Source organism: Protopterus annectens, chromosome 7.part0, assembly GCF_019279795.1.
Source record: "Protopterus annectens isolate FY-2018-M chromosome 7.part0, PAN1.0, whole genome shotgun sequence".
Taxonomy (NCBI): Eukaryota; Metazoa; Chordata; order Ceratodontiformes; family Protopteridae; genus Protopterus; species Protopterus annectens.
Genome location: NC_056739.1, coordinates 307,777,275 through 307,796,709, shown reverse-complemented (window position 1 = coordinate 307,796,709; position 19,435 = coordinate 307,777,275). Strand labels below are relative to the sequence as shown.

Genomic DNA, 19,435 nt, shown 5'->3' with positions numbered 1-19,435 from the left:
GTCGGGTAAGGTACATTCCAAATGGGGCGTTGTACTCAATCATTGGTCTGATAAGTGAAGAGTACAGGGGTACAATGACCTCTCCTGATCTGGATGTGAATCCCTTCATGATCAGGTGGGCAATGTAGAAGGTCTTCCTAACCACTTTGGCAATGTGAGTGTCAAAAGAGAGGTTACTGTCAACTTGGGTCCCCAGGTCCCTGATAACTTCTTCGTGTTTAATGGATTACCACCTATGTGGTAATTAGGGGTTACCTTGTTTTTCCCAAAGGGTATGACTATACATTTTTTTGGCATTTAGCTTAAGGCCATGGCTCTGGCACCAATTATCCATTTCTATGTGACCTCTCTGGAGGATGTCTGTGTCTGATGGAGTGTCAATTATGGTGCCCAGTTTGCAGTCCTCTGCAAATTTGTCAGCCACAATCCCCCTATGTTTGCCTGCACTTCAGAAAAATAAATGCCGAACAAGAGGGGGCCCAGGACTGAGCCCTGTGGGACACCACTCGTGACCGGCTTAGAGTCTGACATGGCACCAGCAACTCTAACCCTGTGTGTTCTGTCCTTGAGCCAGTTTGCAACCCATCTTGTGACATATGGGTTTACATCTAAGCTGGTGAGCTTTTCTATGATGCCCGAGTGGGGTATTGTGTCTAACGCTTTTGCTAGGTCAAGGTAGGCTGTGTGAACTGCCTTACCCTCATCAATGGCCTTGGTGACTGTTTCGAAAAAGTCGACCAAGTTCAAGAGGCAGGATCTGCCCTTGACAAAGCCAAATTGAGTAGGATCCAATGTCTGTAGGTCCCCAATGTCTTTATTTATGAGTTCCATTATGATCCTCTCCATAGCTTTGCAGACGAGGCTCGTCAAGCTTATGGGGCGGTAATTTCCAGGGTACGTAGAAGCACCGCCTTTGTGGAGTGGGACCACAGTTGCCGTACGCCATTCTTTGGGTACGTATCCTGTAGTAAGGCTAAGATTAAACAGCAGCCTTATGTGTGGGTTTAGTTCCTCGTTGAGTTCGTGTAGCACACAGCCGGGGACACCGTCCGGTCCCATTTATGCTGTGTTTTTTGCTTTAGAGAGAGCAGCTCTCACCTGGGCATCTGAGATGTTTGGGAGGCTAGACTCTGGTGGGATAGATATTTCTCCTTTTGGAGGGAGGGAGGGGAGAAATTTGCACTGAACCTGTCTGCCAGTATGTTGGCAATGTCTGTGGGTTCAGTGATTTTTTTTTATTTTTTTTTTTTTTTTTTTTTTTATCATTTTGGACTAATTCTGAGCATATCTGGGGGTTTCCACCCAGGTTTCTAACATAGCTAAAGAAGGCCTTATGATTGTCTTTTGTGTCATTAGCGATTTTTCTCTCAAAGTTGGCCTTGGATGATTTCATGAGTGATCGTAGTTTTTTGCTAGTATTGATCAGAGATGCCTTCCCTTTTAGGGATTTTGCTCTGTCATGTAGTAGCTTTCTCCTCTTGTTGTAGAGTTTGTTTATGGCTGGGGTCCACCAGACCGGGCGCCTGCCTTTGGTGGAAAGGGTCTTGATTTTATTAGGGATTGCTTGATCCATACATTCCTGGAGGTGCTCGTAGAAGGCATTTGTAAGGGTTTCAGCAGCGTATGTTGTGGTTTCCACTGGCTCGGGGGCCTTGAAGGATACCACTCCAGTCTTAAGAAGTGTGAAGTTTGCTTTTGAGAAGTTCTTCACTGTGGTCTTTTTAGCTGGGGGTGGGGGTGGGATGTGGATCTCCAATGAGATTAATTTATGGTCTGATCTCACCAATGAGGGATATACTTCCGGTGTGGAGCATTTTGTCCCCATGTTTGTGATGATCAGGTCTGGTATATTTTCTCCTCTTGTGGGAATGGTGACTAGTTGTTCCATAGCATTTGAGTTTATGAACTCCAGGAACCTTTGGGCTAGGGTGTTGGGGCTTGAGTAATGTTCCCAGTCTGTTTGTTTGGGTAGTTGGTCACCCAATATGATGGTGTTTGGAGAGACATTCATACTCTCCAGTGTCTTCAGGAAGGCTGTGTGGGTTTCCTGAGTTTAAGAAGGTGGTCTGTAGCATGCTACTAACTGTAGGGCAGTTTTACCTATGGTTAATTGCACCTGGATGGTCTCCCATGCTTCGTGCGTTGCCACTAACCTGGAGGTGTGGGTATCCTTTATGAATATGGATACTCCCCCTCCTTTTGTGGTTCCGTCTGGATTTTGGGGCCGGAACGCATGATATGAGGTATAACCGGATAGTGCTGGGGTGCTCTCAGGAGTCTTGAACCAGGTTTCTGTCACAGCACAGACATCTATGTTCTCCATACTGAGGAGGGCTTCGAGGGCGTGCATCTTGAGGTTTAGACTTCTGGCATTGAGCAGTATTACCCTTAGATGTTAAGTTGTCTATCTCGCCTTCATTCTTGCTGGATGGGTTCGGAGCCGACCTCGGCTCCGACTCGGCCACTCTAAAAGCTCGAGAGTTGGTTCCACCGGCTCGAGGCTCCCCTTATATCCCACAATGCTAGGCGAGAGTTACCTCAGATCTCATTTGCCGCTACAGCGATCGAGGTGTTGGTTTTCTACCGGTTCTTGGTAAGTGACTTTCTTGTAAAGTTAGTGTATTTAAACCCCTTTAATTTTAAATTTTATACTTATTTCCCTTAGTTTAGAGGAATTCTTGCCCCTTTTTCTTAAAATTCCTGTTTTTTCCCCACAAGAACTTTAAGTTCTTCCCTCGGGCCTTCAGGCCTTCTTCCTTCCCTAGTGTGTGTTATTTTTCTTAATTTAAAACCTAGTCAGTTGTTTTATTTTAAGCTAAAACTAGACAGGGTGTAATCAGTGTGTTTTTGACTGTGTGTGTGATTGCACTTTCGGGATGTCTAAAGAATCAAAGGTCTCAGGCTTCAAGAAGTGTGATGCGTGCTGTCAGAAAATGTCTCTGACAGACGGTCACACTTCTTGTGTCTACTGCCTGGGGCCTTTGCACCTGCAGGACTCCTGTGCTGTTTGCCATGGCTTCAGTCCCAGGGTCCTGCAGGAAAGAAAAAATAAATTAATTTTAAGAGGTTTACTCAAGCCTGAGGATTCCCTTACTGTGTCTTCAGGGAAGCCCTCCAAGGCTTCTAGGTCTTCGGCTCCAGCAACTGAGCCGAGACCTAAGGCTTCTAAACCTCCGCCTACATCGGCTCCGGCTGGAGCCGATGAGTCTCAGTCCACAGTTTCTGTGGTTCCCTCGGCTCCGGCTGGAGCCGAGGTAATAGATTCCTGTGTCGGCTCCGACCAGATCTTCGGAGCCGACATCGAGGAAGAGGTCCAGGTCACCATCCCTTGGCTCCGTTCATTCGGCTCCAGGATCTCCCCTGCTGTCTGAACGAGCCATAAATCTCATTCCTCTAGGTCATCGAGGCTGTCGGATCATGACCTTCAGAGGGTAGTGAGTCGACTTCTTAAGTCCGAGGCACTGGCCCAGATGCTTCAGAGCCCGACTCATCAGTCGATGCCTGCCCCTGTCCATCAATATATTCCTCCTCCGACTCCGTTGAGCTCGGGCCGGTCGTCGGAACCGAGACTGTGGTAGCGTCGGAGCCGATACAATTGTCTTCGGCTCCATCGTCGCTCCGATTTCTTCCTTAGAAGAATCTCGGCGCCGGACTTCCATCGTCGGCTCGAGGGGTGAGTGGCATCGGACCCTTGTCCGACCCGCTCTTCCTCTCGGAGCTTGGCTGGTGAGTTCGGCTCTGACATCGGCCTCGGAGCCATCACTGTCGGTGCCGATGGAGGTTCTCAGCTTCGGGCGGGGACCTCTGGCTTTGCCTGACAGGGGTGCGTTCGAGGTCATGCGGAGTGTGTTAGAGCCTGGCTCTACTCCACAGTCGGCTCCGTCCGCCCCTCCCTCACGGTGCCTCAGGTCAAGTCGACTCACTCCCTCATCCCGGACCGCAGAGAGCCAGCTCCTCAGGAACCCCTGTGGGATTTCATCCTCTTCCGAGGCCTCTCCTGATTTCGCAGAAGAGCCCCTCGGAAGAGGAAGTGTAAGAGGAAACACATTGACTCACCTGAGTCCATCACATCTGACACAGATTTAGATGATTCCGAGGGTTCCCCGTTCCCCTTCTGAAGATGTCTCCTTTGCAGACATTCTAGAGATCCTGAAGCAGAGGGAAAATTGGCCAGCCCTTAACCCTTGGAGGATGAATCTGTATATCTTGAGGCATTTGGCTCTCGCCCTTCCACCTCCTGGGTGTCCCCCTTTGACCCCCTCATGCAGGTGGTTGCTAAAAGGCATGGACGGCTCCTGATTCAGTGGACCCCACTCCCAGGAGACCCTCCAAATTCATAACGCACCAGCAGACAAACAGTTCTTGACAAACTGAGTTTCTGTGGATGCTATGGTGGTAGCTGCTGCCACTAAGAAGGAACTAGCTGATCCTTCAGTACCTGTCCATCCACCTAACAAGGAATCTAGGTCCATGGACAGGTGCGGAAGCGGATGTTCTCGTCAGCGACATTTACTATGCGTTAAGCTGAACTACCTGTGCCATTTCACTTTCGTCTTCAAAGGGACTTGATTAAAGAAGCGAGTGACATGTTGAAGGATCCTACAGCTGCGGGTTTTCAAGATAAAATGAACACTCAGCTGGCTACCCTTAACTCCATAGCCAACTCCTCCATGCCTCCTTTCTTATGCGGCTGATGGAGCGAGTAGGGCCGCAGGGACAGGTGTGGCCTTACGTAGGCATGCCTGGATGCGGCTATGCAATTTTGCGGACCCCTTCAAGACGTCTTTCACTAACTCCCTGTTTGATGGATCATCTCTCTTTGGTCCTCAAGTGAAAGAAACCTTGACTAGGTGCGAGACTGATGGCAAGACTCTTTCTGCCGTCGGAGTCCGTTTTTCTGCTCCTTCTAGGCCTTACCCCAAAGGCCAGAAAAGTGGGAAAATGTGGTTCCGTAAACAATCTCAAGGGACTTCGCCTGACGCACAAAGTCGTTACCCCGCCAGAGGCAGAGGCGGGAATAACAATGGTAGACGTCGCCCTCGAGGCAGGGGCTCCGCAGAACCAGGGCAATCGAGAAGCCTTCTCTGATAAGCCCTTTCAGCATCCCTGAGGTGTTGCCCGGCTGCCCACCTTCGGAGGCAGTCGGGGGAAGGTTTTCACTGTACCCAAAAGCCTGGCTATCCCTGACTCAAGACAAATGGGTACAGTCCGTCATTTCGAAGGCTATTCTATCCCCTTTCTTCGCATTCGAAACAATCAAAAATCCCTTCCAGATGTTCCACCTGCTCAAAGGGATCTAGCGGTTTGGAAATTTCAAAACTGCTTGCAAAAGAGCAATTCAGCCAGTTCCAGCAGACCAGCAAGGATCCGGAATCTACTCAAGGTTCTTTTAGTTCCAAAGAAAACAGGGGACTGGAGACCAATTTTGGATCTCAGTATCTTGAACAGATCAGTCAAGAAAACAAGATTTCGGATGGTCACGCTGCAGTCCATCCTTCCCCTATTGGGAAAAGGAAACTGGATGTGCTCTATGGACCTTCAGGATGCGTACTATCACATAAAATGAACAGGCGCTCCAGAAGATTCCTCCGCTTCAGGCTGGGAACCAGTCATTTTCAATTCAGGGCCCTGCCCTTTGGTCTCACCACTGCCCCGGTGTTTACCAAATGCATGGCAGTGGTAGCTTCTCACCTGAGACGACAAGGATTCCAGGTGTTTCCATATTTGGACGACTGGCTCCTCACAGCTCCCACCAAGCATCTCCTTCTGATGGCCAGGGATTACACTTTTCGCATTTGTCAAAAGTTAGGCATTTCAATAAATTGCGAAAAGTCTGTTTTGTCGCCTTGTCGTACTATTACCTTCATAGGCAAATCTAGACACAGTAGACATGTCTGCGAGGCTAACAGATCAGAGAATAACAGACATACACAGACTGGTCTCACTCCTTTTCAACAACAGAATCAAAGCCAGGTTAGTTCTGAAAGTGTTGGGAATTATGGCGGCTGCCATACCTCTGCTTCCATTAGCCAGATTCCACATGCGAATCCTTCAATGGATGCTCTTTACACAATGGTCATACCAGCAACTTCCAATGTCCCACACCATTATGATCACGCAGGCGTGCAGAAATCATCTCATGTGGTGGATGTCTTCCCCTCAGCTCTGGTTGGGAAGACCCTTTGTTCCTCCCCCTCCGGTTGCTACAATGACAACGGACGCCTCCCTGATCGGGTGGGGGGGGCATTATCAGGGCAGGACGGTCCAGGGCACATGGCAACCAGACGAATGCCACTTGCACATAAATGTTCTGGAGATGAGAGCAGTGCTTTTAGCGTTGCAATCCCTTCAAGACTCTCTCCCCTTGGGAACGATTGCAATCCAGACAGACAATATGTCTGTAGTGTGGTACATCAACAAACAAGGCGGAACCAGGTCCTACCCCCTGTGTCGAGAAGCACTCAGATTGTGGCAATGGGCGATTTCTTCTCAGCGTTTTCTGATAGCAACGCACATCCCCGGGAAGTCCCGGGAAGTCCAATCAAATAGCGGACAAATTGAGCAGAGCTATCCTCATGCCTCACGAGTGGTCTCTGAAAGACTCTGTTGTGAGAGAGATTTTTCTCAAGTGGGGTCAGCCTTGCTGCGATCTTTTTGCTACTCCCCAAAACAGCAAGTGCAGACATTATTTCACTCTATTCCCTTTACCAGGCCAACCCAGCAGAGACGCTCTAGTCCAAGTTTGGCCCCGGGGACTTCTGTATGCATTTCCTCCCTTCCCACTAATCTCTCAAGTAATACAGAAAGCTATCGCTCAGAAGGCCTCGTTGATCCTCATTGCTCCTTACTGGCCTCGACAGGTGTGGTTCCCCTTTCTACATCAATTTCTACTGGGCGACGTTGGCATCTGGACCTAGTTCCAGACCTTTTGATCCATCAATCGGGTCAGTTACATCGCTCCCTCCCCTCTCTGAACCTCACTGCTTGGTTCCTCCAGTTCCAACCTTAGCCAGGCTTCCTCCATTATCTCACTCTGTTCGAGATATTTTGATAGCTTCCCATAAATCTTCCACTAGGAAGATTTATTTGAGTAAGTGGAAACGTTTCACATATTGGGCTCAAGGAAGGGACATAGATCCTTTCACTGCTTCCATCCAAATAGTCCTTGATTTTCTAGCTGAACTCTTCCATGCAGGTTCATCCCTTCTACTCTTAAAGTTCAATTGGCAGCTATCTCTAACTTTCATGTGGGTATTTCTGAGTCTGCCTTAATGTCCCACAAGCTTTGCAAAGCCTTTTTGAAAGGAGTTTTTCTTCTCAGACCTCCTATAAGAAATCCTCCTTCTCCTTGGGACCTAAATTTAGTTCTTACTACTTTGATTCTTCCCCCTTTCGAACCTGCAGCCTCCTGTTCTTTAAAATTGCTATCATGGAAGACTCTCTTTCTGGTAGCTATTACTTCAGCTAGAAGAGTCTCAGAACTTCATGCACTCAGCTGTCGACCTCCTTATCTATTGTTCCATAAGGACAGGGTATCCTTACGAACCAACCCGTCCTTTTTGCGTAAGGTAGTCTCGACGTCAAATCTAAATCAAAGCATTGACCTCCCTGTCTTTTTTCCAGAATATTCCAATAGGTCTGAACAAAAATTACACTGGCTAGATGTTCGTCAGTTGAGGTACTGTTTGGATAGAACAAAACAATTCAGAAAATCTGACCAACTGTTTATCTCCTATGCAGAAGGCAGAAAGGGACTTTCAGTTTCAAAGGTATCATTATCTAGATGGCTTACATCTCTGATTACCCTTGTTTATGAGATTAGACACCAAAAGCTGCCTAATAAACCTAAGGCCCATTCTACCAGAGCTTTGGCTACTTCCTTAGCCTTCCAAGACAGACTGCCTATTGACACCATTTGTGCAGCGGCTACTTGGGCTACTCCTCACACTTTCATTTCTCATTATAAGTTGGATTTAGCTTCTAGGCATAGAGCTAATTTTGGTTCCACTGTTCTCAGGAGTCTGTTCCGTTAGGCCACCCGGGACAAGGTGCTAGGGACGGTCCCATCCAGCAAGAATGAAGGCGAGATAGACAACTTAACATATAGAAGTTATGTTCTTACCATAACGTTCCATGTTAGTTGTCTTCTTCTCGCCTTCTTCTTAAGGCCCCCTCCTTCCCCTGGCCTGGACAGACCTAGAGGAGTTGTGATTGTGACCTCTCTTTCTACCACCTCTTTTCTTAGGCATATACTGCTTGCATATTTCCTGAATCAGGATGTAGGTCACCCTTCTTTCTCCCTGTTGTTAGAGGTGGACTCTGTTTAGAGTTATTCTGTTACTATTATAAGCTGGGGTTAGCTTACAAACGAGATCTGAGGTAACTCTCGCCTAGCATTGTGGGATATAAGGGGAGCCTCGAGCCGGTGGAACCAACTCTCGAGCTTTTAGAGTGGCAGTCGGGCCGAGGTCGGCTCTGAACCCATCCAGCAAGAAGAAGGCGAGAAGAAGACAACTAACATGGAACGTTATGGTAAGAACATAACTTCTATTTTTTCTCCATTTTTGTTTTCTAGGGCGGTAGGTTTATCATTTGAGCCTTGCCTAAAAAAGGCACTATGGGGGTGGCAAGAGCCTTTGCCAATATCCGGAAGCCCAGGGGTGACAGGTGCAAGCCGTCCCTTGCGAAGCAGCGTGGCTTGTCAAGCATGTCATCCCAGGCAGACGGACATTGGATCCCCTTAGAATACACCAGTAATTAAGCCAATTATTAAAGCTGATCATTTTGTCTCTGTATTGTGGCATCATTCTTGGTGAGGGTAGGATACTGCTCCGGGTCAGGGTCATACCGGCCTGGGCTACATCTGTCTTCATGTAGTCCAGAGAGGTACGTCTCTGGTCGTTCACACCGGCATGGACAATGACTGAGTCATACTTGTACTTGCTGTGGAGTGACCTGAGTGCTTGTGTTGTGGCGGATTCTAGCGCCTGACAGGCAGCTTACTGTGATCTTTTCCTTGTTCAGTCTGGTGAGTGGGACGTCAGTGTGTCTGACTATGGAGTCACCTATAACAAGTGTGTGTCTGGCATTGTGTTTGGCCTTATTTAGCACACTGACTTTGACTTTGAGAACTATGTGTTGCATGTCTTATGTCTTGAGGTGGCAGTTGCTTGGGTGTCTGCTTTGGAGGCCTCTGTAGTTTTGGTAGATTTTTGATCAGTGCCTCCGAGTATGTCTTTGTGTGTTTTATGTTTGTTTTGCAGTTGTGATAGTTCTATGTGAAACTGGGTTTGTGGTGTGTGTGGTTTCCTTCTCCTCCTGTCTGGTCTTGCCAGTCCTGAGTTGAGAGAGCTCAGCCTCCATATAGTTGCATCTCTCACATGTATTTGTGTTTTGTGGGAGAAGGAGTGGGTTGTCTGTGTACATGAGGCAATTGTAACATTGCCTCAAGATGCCCAGATTCACCAGCTGAACAGGAGAGGACGCTAGCAACTGACCCTTCGACATGCTAGAAAGTGAAAAAGTTTGCTGTCTAACTTGAGTCAGAAGGGACCTATAGGGAAATGGGTACTCAAGGGGATTCTAGGCTAATGTAGTACTTTGTTTAGTATACAAGTACTTTACCTATATAAAAATGCTTTAGGAGCAAGTGCTGAGCTTTTGAGATAGAGAATAGACGGTTTAGATTGCAAGTAGAGAAGTTCTAAGGGAAAAATTGAAGAGCAGACTTTACGGAGCCAGAAATACTTTAACCTTGTTTAACCGGCGCTGCCCGGTGGTGCTGTATGGGCAACTCCGCGCTAAAGCGGGCTTTATAGCAGGGGGGTGAAAAGAGCTAGGAATTGACCCAAAATGGCCAATAGACTACAAGTTTCTGGCTGGAACCACTGCTCTAGGGACAAATAGGCTGCTCAGTGCTCCCCACTCCCACTGGTGAACAAAGAAGCTTCCCTTTATCCAAATAAGGATATGGAATAGCACAGGAACCAAGCCAAAGCCCAGAGATCGGCAAACTCTGAAGACTGGTTCAGCAAGGTGGGAAAACAAGATTTTTTTTTTTTTTTTTTTTTTTTGCAGAAAACAGAGGAAAAACAGACAGTAAATACTATAAATGCTTTTAAACGGCTAGCGCACTTGAGTGTGTTAGCCTACAGGTAAAATTAAGCAACAAATAACTTTTTTAAAAGTGCAAAACAGTTAATCAACACAAAAACAGTTTAAATAGAATGCAGAGCTGTATAAACAGGCGAAAATGCAGTCGCTAAGCAGTAAATCAAAAAGCCAGAAAAAATACTTTAAATCAGGAAAAAGTCACTCTTTTGCTCTCTGCTGCTTGTAGAACTCTGCAGGACACCACAAGGAGCGGTGCTGAGTTGAATACAAGCGAAAAAGCGCTCTAAAGCGGGCTTTATTACAGGGGTCAGAAAAGAGCTAGGAATTGACCCAAAATGGCCAATAGACTACAAGTTTCTGGCTGGAACCACTCCTCTAGGGACAAATAGGCTGCTCAGTGCTCCCCACTCCCACTGGTGAACAAAGACGCTTCCTTTTATCCAAATAAGGATATGGAATAGCACAGGAACCAAGACAAAGCCCAGAGATCAGCAAACTCTGAAGACTGGACTATTCTAGTTCAGTAAGGCGGGAAAACAAGATATTTTTTTTTTTTTTTGCAGAAAACAGAGGAAAAACAGACAGTAAATGCTTTTAAGCGGCTAGCGCACTTGAGTGTGTTAGCCTACAGGTAAAATTAAGCAACAAATAACTTTTTAAAAGTGCAAAACAGTTAATCAACACAAAAACAGTTTAAATAGAATGCAGAGCTGTATAAACAGGCTAAAATGCAGTCGCTAAGCAGTAAATAATCAAAAAGCCAGAAAAAAATACTTAAATCAGTTATAGCAAATACAGTTATAACAAATGCTCTGAAATATACTGTATAGGTTCATAGATTAGTACTAAGCTAACTGCCCTTGTGAGCCATTTTAAGCCGAGCCAATTATCCCATGTGAGTCTCAAACCTTGCACCTTGTGTTTGTAAGGCAAACACCTTAACCATTAGGCCACCCTCCCAACCCCGTATTTCCAAAATGTTTGAGAAGGACAGTCAGAACACAAGAAGGTTCAGGCGAAAGAGAAAAAAAAAAAGTTTTGTTTTGCTTGTAGATGAAGGTAAATTTTATATTGGTGCATGTAATTATACATATATAAATTTTGGCGACCCTTTTGGGGGGCACCTGACATCTGGGGCAAGAAAAACTAAAGAAAATTGCATCTGCTGCTTCTTTTATACCTCTGACTACCTGACATCAGGGAAGGGGCGACAGCAGCCAACGCAGGACCCAAGACTTTGGAATTCAGGCCGGCTGAGGGCAACCTGCCAGGATTACCCCAAATGTAATGACTGCAAAAGTGAATACACTCTTAACATCTACATTTATGGTAAGTGTACACAACTGTACTTTTCTCAGCTCCTGTGTAAAATGGAGTTTAATTAAAATGTGAATTATGGGCATCTACCTTAAGTTGATGCTTGAGGACCATTTATCTGATTCGGGCCTTTGTATTTCCATATTGGGAATATTTTCCAGCTAAAGCAGCTGATCCTAGCCATAAGGCAACAGTCATGTGCTGTTTTCTACTAGGTAATATGTAATTCAGCCTAATCGTAACGTAACTGGCACAGAGCTTGATAGGGTGTTTTGACCTTTGCTGTCCCTTTTATGATGATTCTTTTTACACTGTGGAACCTGCAGTAGTTGCTATTTCCATTTAAGATCTGGATATTGATATACTTGGAAGAGCATAAATTGGAGACCATAGTCCCCTTTCATTGCATGAATACTTGCACAGACCCCCCCCCCCAATCAAAACAGGATTACTATTGCATAGCACTTTATGAAAGAGCCTCTACTGTCCTGCTTATTCTACTTGAGAAGGAAGAGATCAGAATGAATTCTGAGGGGGTGTCAGGAGTCATTTAGTTGGTGTCTGTTCTGTGGCAGCTCAAAAGGGGAAGGCAGTAGTTGCCTAGAGGTAGCTGTGCTCATGAAAAATAAAGCAGCACTAACCTCATCTGCAGGCACTGAGCGGTGGAAGAAATGCTACTTTTTGGAACTTCTGAATCAATAATATGCCTTCCTCTCCAGAAGTGTCAGAAGCAGCTTATGGAATTTATAGTGCATTTATGTAGGGGAAGTAATTCACATTGTAGGGCAAGGCTTGTATCTGTGGCATGGCAGACTGCAGTAATAGTCCTATCAAAAACAAAAAACAAAATATGTGGGTGTTGAGTGAGGGAATTATTCCTCTTCCTTCCAAAACCTGTGCCTCTGCACTGGAAAGCAAACTGCATCTGTTGCTTTTGATTCAGAAGGACAGTGTGCCTTCTGCTCTCCAAATACAGTGGATCCACTCTGCCCTGGCACATGTACTTGGGGAAGTAGTTCTGACAGTTTTTGTAGCATTTTTAGCATCACTTTGAGTGTGCTAGAAAGATCTCAAGATTCTTAATACTTTTAATCCATAGCAGACTATTGTGTGGCAGTATCCTGTGTTGTAATTGTGTATACAAACAATACATACACAGTATAAACTAGAACTATACAACAAAACCGCAAAATCGCCCTCCCCATCTCTGTCCCCCTAGAACATCTTGTGGCCCTCATTAAAAAAAAAAAAAAAATCCTATGGTACCATCCCCTTTTGCAGTCTACCCCCCCCCCCCGAATGCCTTCATCGAGAAACCAAACGCCCATTCCCAGAAGGTTCAGCAGTATGATTTTAAAAACGTGGTTACATCAAATCATAGTAGTTCAAGCTGATAGAGCCTACATCTCACATTGATGTGTAGTGTTCAGAAACTACCTATTTAAATAGATATTGGCCTTCATGTATGAAAGGAAAAAGTTATACACACACACACCAGTCAAGCATTAACACTGCTTCCACTACTATAATGTGGACTAAACAGGTCAGTTAGTATGTTAATAGTACATTGTGTAAGTGTCCATATGTTTGTAGTTGTATCTGCACACACACAGCCCCCCCCCCCCCCGCCATGCACGATTTTTATGTAAATGTTTAAGTCGGTGTCTTTAAAGTAGTAGTGATAACTTGCAACTGAACAAAGTCTGGGCAAATGTATGTAAATATGATTTACCTCCATGTGCTGAGTTATTTGACTGTCATTCTATAGCCTTATTAAAACTAATGTCCAGTTTGTGTATACTAATCCCTTTGTAATGGTGTTTGGGAGCCCTCCCCAGCCTGCACTAAAGATGGGCTCCAATACATCCTGCTAATCAAAACAAATTTAAAATTGAATTGTGTTGTGCTGCAGTAATTTGGGGTCCAGAGTTACTCCGGTTTTCCATTAGTCCATGTATCTACCGAGCCAGAGTAGACTCTGTCAAGGGTGTGTCATATATTCTCCCTCTTGCCCATGATTTTTAGGGGCAGGATATCAATGTACAGACAAGGTTGGGAGTGCCCCTTTGGTGGACATTGGGGCTGCATTTTAGTAATGTTGCCCACTACAGCATTTATTTAGCATTTCAGTGCTACTGTGAAGAAGTTATGACGGTCATCCAGGAAATGACTGCTGTGTACTCATTAGGTGGGAGCTAGAATCCAAAGTGGAGGAGATGAAGCAACTGGTCTTCATGAGTGAACGCACATGTGAATGGGAGATTTAACAGCTGCAGTGACTGCAGTATATAGAACTTCCTAATGGACTGTAGGAGTGCTGTGTAATATGATGATCTAAATGCCCAGTTACGACTGTGGTGATTTGAGTTTTTAGGTACAAACTGAGAGGATAAGGTTTTGGGTAAGAGACTGAGTAGCTGTAGCTGGAGTCTGTCCATCATTGTGATGTACTTCTTGGTGTAGAGCTTTTGCTCTTTTGGGCTCAAATCCCATTTGTGCATCCACACAGAGCCTGTTGATGGAAGAGGTTCATCAAGCCTGACCCACTAGTAGGCAGGTCCCTGATAAGTCTCTGGACACAGTGGGTAGATCATATTCAGACTAGCTGGTAGTACTTGAAAGTGCTACAGGATGATTGTGCTGGTTATGGTGAAGTCTGTCTACCCAACTCCGCTAGCTTGTAATTATGAGCTTCACTGAGACCAAGGCTGTACTAAGTGGATCAGTGATCATTTTCAGCCAGGGGTCCCAAGATGGTGGCTGGCTGAGAACTCTACAAATTAGAGCTTGCCCAATGAGAAGAAGATTGCTAATTTTTAAAAGTTTCTTAAAGTTACAGATTTGGGAGAAGTTCTGTTTGCTATCAGATGCATTGACTGTCAGCAAAATAAAAACTGCTTTGGTGACCTGGAAAACCTGTTGCTGTGCCTTTTTGTTGAAGAGATGTATAGATAACTTGAGAGAAGAAATTAATGAAGACCTGTGACTTCACATCTTTACTGTTTTTGTAATGCGTTCTCTCTCCGTTGTTGGGGAGAGGGTGCTTGAGGAGAGGCAGCTGCATTGTGTACCTTGTTGCATTCAGGTAAAGGTCTGGTTCTGATGTGCTTTGAAAACAGGCAACTTGAAATTGAATGCTATTCTGAGCATACTTGAGCATATTCAGAGTTCAAAATATGTTTGGTATGTACCACTGGCAAGCTTGCTGTTTTGTTGCATCAATGTAGCTATTCTGTGTAATGGAATGTGCATTGTGTTTTTCAGCATTGGGATGTATTTCAAGACGTAACAGAAGTTTTCATCTTGGTGCCAGCACTCTTGGGATTGAAGGGGAATCTGGAAATGACTCTTGCATCCCGACTGTCTACAGCTGTAAGTATTCATGCTTACACCTGAGTAGAGCATGTTGTCCAATATTATTCTGGAGGTGTGACCTGAGAAGGGGTCGAAAAGTAACAAATACAAGGAGGAAGTGGTAGTAGTATTTTGGTGATTGAAAAGTGTAACCACAGCAGCACTGCTAGTGTTTAGAAATATTCCAGGAAGCAAAGTAGTGGTTGCATTTGGCTGGGAGCTGTGCTTTTTATGACCCTTAGAGGGGGTAGTGCTGCGAGCTGAATTGGAGAGAAGAAAGGACACATAATTAGCAAGCCTAAAATGTCTGACATTTAGTTAAACTGAAACAGTTGTTCAAGAAGCTCTTTTAAAATGCAATCTGTATGCAAACTTAATTTGTGTGTAAAACATATGCACAGTCTTTGAGTCTTGTAAAATTATGGTTTGCCTGCAGTGTTTTGCATGCATACCCACAGGAATTGTAAAAACCACAGATCTGCTTTAGTATAAACCAGGTCATGTCATATGCGCCATAGACTGTGTATCCATGAAGAGAACATGTACATTAGCCAGTGTTGTGCTGGTTACTTGTAATAAGTTGATACTACTACTTCCTATTCAGTGAAAGTAATGCATTACTATTGCTTATTACAAATGTATTGCTATTACTAGTTACTAAAGTAATGCTAAAGTTTTACATACATATAGTTTATTATGAGATTTATTCACACAAATAAGCACATTGTATACAAAATGCTACAATGATGATGAATAGCATTTAACAGTTGGAAAAGCTCCAGCAGACTAGACTTTATAGCTGGGTGGCACAGTGGTTAGTGGCGTCACCTCACAGCAAGGTCTCCAGTTCGATTCTCAGCTGGGTTGCCTTCTGTGTGGCATCTGCATGTCCTCCCTGCGTTTGCATAGGTTTCCTCTGGGTGCTCCTGGTTCCTCCCACATTTCCAAGACATGCTGCAGGTTGGTTGGACATTCTAAATTGTGTGTGCGCGTTCCTTCTGAGGAAGATTGGGAGCAGGGCTGGCAACTCTACGCCATAAATCTGTCAGTTCTGTGGACCAATGATGATGCGCTGTGGTGACACCTAATGGGTGCAGTTAAAAGGAGAAAACAACTAATCTATATAGCTAGAGAGTCGCAAATAATTTAAACCAAAACCATACATAGTCAGCTATTTTTCTGTTGTGTTAAACATTCTCTAGTGTTTCCCGTAGGGTAGCTAGCAGTTGCAGCATCGTCCAGATCCAGGCATGCTGCTTCTGGAACTCTTTGTAGTGGTTTGTTTGTCCTGGGCACATTTTCCAAGTCATCTTTGATTGGAAGAGGCCTGTCTGCACTTTTGAGAGAGAATTGTTGATTGGGACCTGGCTGGTACAAAAAGGCCAGTCTAGGGCTTGGAATGATAATCATCACTGGTCATTTTGAATCTTAGTGTTTTCATGGTTTAACTTCTGGTATTTAGGCCCTGCATCTGAGCAGATTTCTATTTGTTTGTACTGAGCTGAACTGAAGTGGGCTACCAGCCACATGTCTGAGCTGAGATACTACTCGTACACACACAGTACGCATCAAACACATACAAATCCACATGCATGGAGGTTCTCTGAAAAACTTCCAAAGCACAAGAGACCTCCAAAACACAAGTCTGCTACAGCTAACAGTCTCCACAGCACCCATGGCCTATAGCAACACCAGTGTCTCACCACCAAGCCTGTAAGGCATAACTCACTCAACTTTTTTCTCGTCATTGGGGACTCTGTAGTAAGACGCAGATGTCCCACTCACCAGGTTGGACAAGGAGAAAGTCACTTGTTTGGTGCCAGGATTCACCAAATCATGCATGCACTCAGGTCTCGGCAACAAGTACTGTTATGACTGTCATAGTTCATGTTGGTGTGAATGACCAGAGATGTACCTCGCTAGACAATATGAAGAGACGTGGTCGCACTCTTGAGTATGTCCATGCAGGTATGTCCCTAGGCTTGAGCAGCATACTAGCCTCACCTAGAGTGATGCCACAGTATAAACAAAAAAAGATTGATTTCAATAATTGGCTTAGTTTTTGGTGCCATTCCAGTGGGATCCAGTTCCTGTCTGCCTGGGAAGCCATGGTTGCCAAACCTTGCTGCTTTGCCAGAGAATCTCCACCTGGCACCCCTAGGCTTTCAGCTGCTGGCAAAGGCTTTTGCCTCCTCCATAGTGCCTTTTTTAGGCAAGGTCTCCTCCATAGTGTTAGGTAAGGTCTCAAAAACATTACCGATGGAAAACCAATCGGAACAAAATGAGTGCTAAATTCTGGGAGCTTAAACCAAAAACTGCACTTCCTGGACGTGCTTCTATCACTAAATGATGTAGATGTCTGTACAGCCAGAAACCTGGTTTAAGGCCAGAGTACCCTGGCACTATAAGGCTACAATGCCTTCCACACCTTAGACCACAAAATTAGCTTGTGAAAAACAAAGGAGGTGGTGTTTTTATCTGTATTAGAGATAAAGTCACCTCTTGTCTAGTTAGACTGGGCAACTCCAGGTCCAGGTTACAGTGGTTAAGACACCCCCATTCAAGTCCTAGCCAGGTAAATACACCTCCATGGGTCACGACACCCACAAAGCCTACTTAACCAAACTGAAGACCATCCACATTTTACTAAACACCCTCGTTACATGGGATTTCAATTATCTCGCCTTCAAATGGGAAACCTACTGTAGCCCAAACTCACTAGCACAAAAGTTCCTTGATTTTGTGAATTCAAATGCCTTTGAGCAAAATGTCCATATCCTGACAAGAGGAACAAAGATTGTAGATGTGGTCCTCGCAAACATGTTAAACAGATGCACTGCTGCAACTGTTGTACCCTCATTAGTTAAAACTGACCACAAATCAGTCACCTTCAAACTGGCACTAACGCCTGAATTTACAAAAGGTGAAATCAGAATAAAAAAATTCACCAAAGCAACTATACCCTTCTAGGTGAAGGTATAAATGCACTCCAAGCACCAACCCAAGTTGAAAGTGGTAACTACGCCAAAGCTTACACTAGGTAAGGGATCTGGGATCACAGGTTGACCACTACCTTAATTTCAACCACCACATGTCTACCGTTTGTAAGGAAAGCTTTCCACATAGCTCACTTGCTTAGTAAAGGCATTGCCTCAAGAGCAAAAGAAGTTCTAACCCCCTATAGTAGGCACTTATCCAGACCATAATTGAGTGTAATGCCCTTTTTGGTATGCACCATACCAAGCACCTGCAGCAATTGGAGACCTCCGAGGTTTCTTAAAAGAACATTAAGGGCCTCTAGTCGGTCTGTGTAAGGCACATGCTGAAGTCCCCATCACTATACTATGCATCATATAGACTTCATAAAGGAGGCTTATGCCTGGCCTACAGAGCTACCCAAACCTAATGAATTTACTGCATATCTGTAAATCAAATGGGTTACCCATTCCAGGGGCTTAATATGGCATGTGACTTGAATAGGACATGCTGGAGGGACAAATTTCTTTCTGTAACTGTTACATCTTTGGAGCAGGCTACCAATTGATGTGAAACGGATCACTTCTATGACACTGTTCAAGAGGAACCTGAACAAGTGGATGGGACACCATAAATTCTTATTGGGGATAGTGCCCACAACCCTCCTAGACATGGGCAGTCATCATTCAATGCAATCTTTGGTATTGACTAGTATTTATTGCATTTTGCTGAAAATACTAGGCTTAAAATGACCTCTGCGTCAATAGCCTAGTAATCTCCTGTAAGCCTATCACATTTTGTTTTCAGCAACTAAAAATTGAAACACGAACATTTTAAATAGAACATAAAATTATCAAGTCAGAAGTTGATTGATCATCAGTCCAGGTGTCCTGCTTAGTGCAGTGGGTTGGGGCGTCAGAGTGGTGCTTTGATTCCAATTGGATGGTGGTCCGGAGAACCAATGCTGTAGACCAAGGTAGGGATATGATCTCTAGCAGGCTAGAATTCAGTGTTAAGGGGTGTTTTTTAGTAGGTGAGGGTCCCATAGTACCAGGGCAGGGCCAGAGTCTGGTTGTCATTAGCTTTCACCTCTCTGCAGTGCTAAAAATGAAGTAAATTTTGTTCCAGACTAATTCTAATCTGCTACGAGTGCTGCATGCTATGAGATGACAACATTGTTGTAATAATTTTTTAACCAAATTGCCTCTTCAAATTCTCATGCCTCCTGACCTCTGATTACTATCCAGGACGGTGGTATCGCCCACATTGAGAACCACTGGTTTAAGCAAAGGTAACTCAAAAGTAATGCACATTTTAAGTTACTAGTCACTATAAAAAAAGTCATTACTTTGTTACTGTTTTGAAAAATAGCTAGTTATAATGGTTACTAGAAATTGTAATATTAGTTTATTTATAGTAATATATTACTCCCATTATTGATGGTAGCTATGCAAGTACCAGAAAGCAAGCTGCATCCTTTAATAAACTTAAATATCGGAAAGGACTTTACCTCATTTCCCCTACCCATTTTTAAATCCTTTTTCCTCTCCTTAGTGTATTAGTGGAGGATAATTGTACTTTTCTTTTGTACATGTGTAAGATGATTCATTGTGAAACTGTAGAATTAACGCTGGCGAGCACTGGAATGTGTAACTTCAGTTAGCTGATTCCCGTG

The 19,435-nt window shown here is 44.7% G+C and overlaps 1 protein-coding gene across 5 annotated transcripts in view; it reads left to right on the top strand.

Annotated features, from left to right (window-relative positions):
• SLC41A1 (solute carrier family 41 member 1) overlaps nucleotides 1-19,435 on the top strand; it is a 410,973-nt gene that overhangs the window by 93,715 nt on the left and 297,823 nt on the right. For all 5 annotated transcript variants that reach the window (XM_044076832.1, XM_044076833.1, XM_044076834.1 and 2 more), the window contains exon 3: nucleotides 14,695-14,802. In XM_044076832.1, coding sequence (XP_043932767.1) covers nucleotides 14,695-14,802 — 108 coding nt within the window. The remainder of the gene's footprint in view (nucleotides 1-14,694; nucleotides 14,803-19,435) is intronic.